This window comes from Protobothrops mucrosquamatus, unplaced genomic scaffold (genome assembly GCF_001527695.2).
Source record: "Protobothrops mucrosquamatus isolate PMUCROS unplaced genomic scaffold, P.Mucros_1.0 scaffold569, whole genome shotgun sequence".
NCBI classification, from domain to species: domain Eukaryota; kingdom Metazoa; phylum Chordata; class Lepidosauria; order Squamata; family Viperidae; genus Protobothrops; species Protobothrops mucrosquamatus.
In genome coordinates, this window is record NW_015386871.1 from 717,248 (window position 1) to 721,418 (window position 4,171).

General features: G+C 42.5%; 1 protein-coding gene across 1 annotated transcript in view; it reads right to left on the bottom strand.

Moving 5' to 3' along the window:
- Nucleotides 1-3,618, bottom strand: part of NOL12 (nucleolar protein 12) — a gene marked incomplete in the record, with an annotated part of 12,097 nt that extends 8,479 nt beyond the window's left edge. The window contains 3 exon segments of the mRNA XM_015817288.1: nucleotides 70-118; nucleotides 1,133-1,238; nucleotides 3,485-3,618. Coding sequence (XP_015672774.1) covers nucleotides 70-118; nucleotides 1,133-1,238; nucleotides 3,485-3,564 — 235 coding nt within the window.
- Nucleotides 3,619-4,171: the final 553 nt, after the last annotated feature.

Consider the following 4,171-nt stretch of genomic DNA (forward strand, 5'->3'; position numbering starts at 1 on the left):
TTCTCTAAGTTGTCATCTTATTCATTATGGGATTCCAGGCTAGGTTACATCTTCAAATAGGATACTTACCTAAGGCTTCTTCTCTCTCCTTCAACATCTTCATGTATTCTTTATGTCTCTGCAAGAGAAGCAAACAATAGATATTCCAAGAGTTTTCAGACCATCTCCTAAACTGCCTCATTCAAGTTGCTAGTTAAAATCCTGCCAACAAGAAGTTATGTATATTGTGGTAGTATAGTATTTGGTAGAATTGTGGTACTATGTGGTAATATTGCACTATCAAAGCCTACAAGATCTGGAATCTCCCTTAAAATAAACTAGTTTAAACCATGGTGCCCCAAACAAAGCTCTCTTTCCCCCCACAAAATCTTTGCCTCAAAATATAAGCCGTAATCTGAGGTACTCTATTTTATTTCCAAGCACATATATAACAATAACAACAATAATAATGTTGGAAGGGACCTTGGATGTCATCTAGTCCAACCTCCTGCTCAGGCAGGAAACCCTATACCATTTCAGACAAATGGCTGTCCAGTCTCTTCTTAAAAACCTCCAGTGTTGGAGCATTCACAGCTTCTGGAGGCAGGTTGTTCCACTGGTTAATTGTTCTGTCAGGAAATTTCTCCTTAGTTCTAGGTTGCTTCTCCCTTTGGTTAGTTTCCATCCGTTGCTTCTTGTCCTGCCTTCAGGTGCTTTGGAGAATAGCTTGACTCCCTCTTCTTTGTGGCAACCCCTGAGATACTGGAACACTGCTATCATGTCCCCCCTCGTCCTTCTCTTCATTAAACTAGACATACCCAATTCCAGCAACCGTTCCTTATATGTTTTAGCCTCCTGTCCCCATATCATATGCCTCTGTTGTTTAATCAGAAGTAAGGTCGGTTTAATTTAGTAATAAATTGGTATAACATATTTAGAATGGAGTCGAAATGGCGAGGGTAAGCTTGCTAAAATAGCAAGCAAATGCAGTTTACTTACATTCTTAGAGTTTCAATAATAAAAAGGCAAAATGAAGGCAGCTGTCCAAAATGTTTGAAAACAAATCACCCATTTTGGAAGGACACAATTCTGCCTTACTTCTGCAGCTGTTGCAGCCTTCCATTTTCCAGACAGATCTTAGATGAAATCATACCTCTTCTTTCATCTTCTTTTCTTCTTCCTTCAATTTGCGCTTTATTTCCTCCACAGCTGCTTTCCTCCTTTCAACCTTACGTTTGTGAAACCCTGTCAAGAACTCCCTGGAAAGAATAAGCACAGTATAGTAGACAGCAATAACTTAGGGTTAATGCAATCATTATTCTACAAATAAGTTATCCTGCATGATCAGTAGCCAAATACATACAAAGTTTTACCTATAGGTAAAAGCATATAATGCTTTTGTCCATATTAAACATTCCCATGTAGACATCCCATGATGTAGTCATAATGTGGGCTAACTCAGAAGTATGGGCTGGTTCCTGCAATACATTTCTTAAGATTCTAAATCATTTGTACAGGAGGAAAAATGGCAGAACAGACTGGATAACCATAAAGTATGGAAGCTATGATTCTCTTTTTAAGCCTCTCAGAGAGTAATACAGATAGTCCTTAACAACTGCAATTAAGACCAGTAGCTCCTTTGCTAAAGGATATGGTTGTTAAGTGAAATATCACATGACTATGCCAGACTTATGTCAGTTCCACTGCAAGCATTAAATGACTCATCCACAGTTAAGTGTAACATCACCTGACTGACTTCCTGCTGGCTTCTCCATCAATTCGGCTTGTTGGAAACCAGATGTGAAGCTCACAAATAATGATCACATGACTGTGGGATGCTGTGACAGTTGCATGTGTGAGGACCAGTCATAAAACTACTTTTTTCAGCACTGATATAACTGAGCAATCTTTAGATCAGGCAGTTGTTAACTGAGAATTGTTTATAATTCTGAATGTCCAGGTATCCTTGTGTGATTCTGTTCCACTAAGTGAGCTAGCTTTCTTGCCAATGTAATTGTTGCTCATTATTTGCCATTTTATTTTAGGTCTAACTTGTCTACACGGTTAGACGGAGCACAAAAAGCAAAGTTTCTTGCTCCACATTTCACTTCTCTATTTGCCTCTTAAGTTGAAAGAAAAATCAGTTATGTGTTCTACTTGGCAGCACAGAGAAAACATTAACTCAGCTGCAATCTAAAGCATGAATATCTGTAGCTCAGATACAGCCTGTTGAAAGAAAAATCTTCATCGGGGTCCAGTCCAAGCCACGAATAAACAAAATGGAGACTGCTTTAGAAAGAAGGTTGTTGTTTATTGAAGAGCAGAGCCAGACAGAAAATGTGGCTCTGAGAAAGCTGACCACATGTAGTGGGGAGTGGTAAGTTTTTATGCCTTCTTGGGCTTTTGTGTTTGGAGTTGTTCCTGTGGCATGAACTTTGACCTGAGGTTCAGTGTGCCCTTCTGGTATTCTGTAGGTGATGGGTTAATCCTATTATGTCCTAAAGGTCATATCCTGCTTCCCTGGGGCTGTGGCTGATGGCTTACTTCCTGTGTTGGATTTTTTTGGTTGAGGGGTTGGTTGGGTTGGTTCTAGGGATCTTTGTCTTTCTAATCCCATCAGCTCTAAACTTCCTGGCTCGTCTTTCTGAAGGCATTATCAGATCTACATTTCTACAGACCTGGTTTCTGCTTGGGGCAGAGAGACTTGGGGTGTGTGGTTTCTGCCTAAGATTTTCTATTATTCCTTTGGGAAAATACATTCTGCTTTTTTAATATTCCCCAAAATATTTCCTTCTCTAGGAGGGTGGGTGGGTTCTGATTTCCAACAAGTCCTAAGCAAGAAGGATGAGGAGCCAAAAGCCAAGTAAACAAGTAACTGTGAATGTCAACTTCAAGAACGAAAATTGGATTTCACTCTTTGAAGAGTTGGTTTAACTATTTTGTGTATTGTTTCTAAACCATGACATCCTTGGCTTACTTGATGTCACCAAGATGAAGAAGAGGACAACTCCCATCATCTTCAGCCAGCATCAACCAGCCATTGATTAGGTTCTGTGAACCAAAACTGGAAAAGTTGGGGAAAATCTAGGAATTCTGGGAGTTGAAGTCCACTCATCTTAAAGTGACCAAGTTTGAAAAACATACTAAAGCAGGGGTTCTCAACCTTGGCAACTTTAAGACTTGTGGACTTCAACTCCCAGAATTCCTCCGCCAGCAAAGCTGGCTGAGGAATTCTGGGAGTTGAAGTCCACAAGTCTTAAAGTTGCCAAGGTTGAGAACCCCTGTACTAAAGCAACACGTGTCTGAACCTTGCAGCAAGCATCCTGTTCAGCGTTAACTCTTCTCTCACTATTGAAAGAGTCTCCCGGTAACTCCCCCCCTCCCCACGCAGGGGGGGGGCTTCCGCGGGAGGCATCTGCACACCGAAAGACTACACATCGCCCAGCGAGGGGCTGGGCAGCGGTAGATCTATTCGCCCAGCTTCTTCCTCCTCTCCCGCACTCACCGTCGATCCTTCTCGTCAAAACACACGACTCTCCGGAGCTTCGCATTCCCATCGCGCCGCTCCTTCTTCTTGCGGCCCATGCCGGCGATGACTTCTTCCGATTCCGCCGGCCGAAGTGCAAACCGGTGCACCACCTCTTCCGTTCCGCCGCCGCCTCCTCGATGAGTTTTCGTGGAAAGCTCCGCCTCTGCTCTCGGCTTTAACCATTCCTTGTCATGCTTGTTATATGTTACCAACTGTTGTTTTTTTTTAAGTCATGCAATCGCTACACAACTTTTGCCTAGGCGCAGGGGTAGGCAACCTCGGCTCTTTTATGACTCATGGACTTCAACTCCCAGAATTCCTGAGTCAGCATAGTTGACTCAGGAATTCTGGGAGTTGAAGTCCATGAGTCATAAAAGAGCCGAGGTTGCCTACCCCTGGCCTAGGGACTACCCTGCAGTATCCACAGTCGAAATATTTGGGGGGGGCCAAGAACCTAAATGCGGCTTCCTCCCGGAGACAATTTGTTTTCCCAATGCTTCAGCACGCTTCTGGTTAGCCAAAAATGAGCACTCTGATCATGTGGATAGCAAAGACTGTGTCAATTATACGCTAAATCATGCTATGATTATGGTTTAGTTTTATATGAGCCCAGCTAGTGTGGTTTGCAAGCTGTGATTTAAACGTGTGCTTCCATTTTTTTTT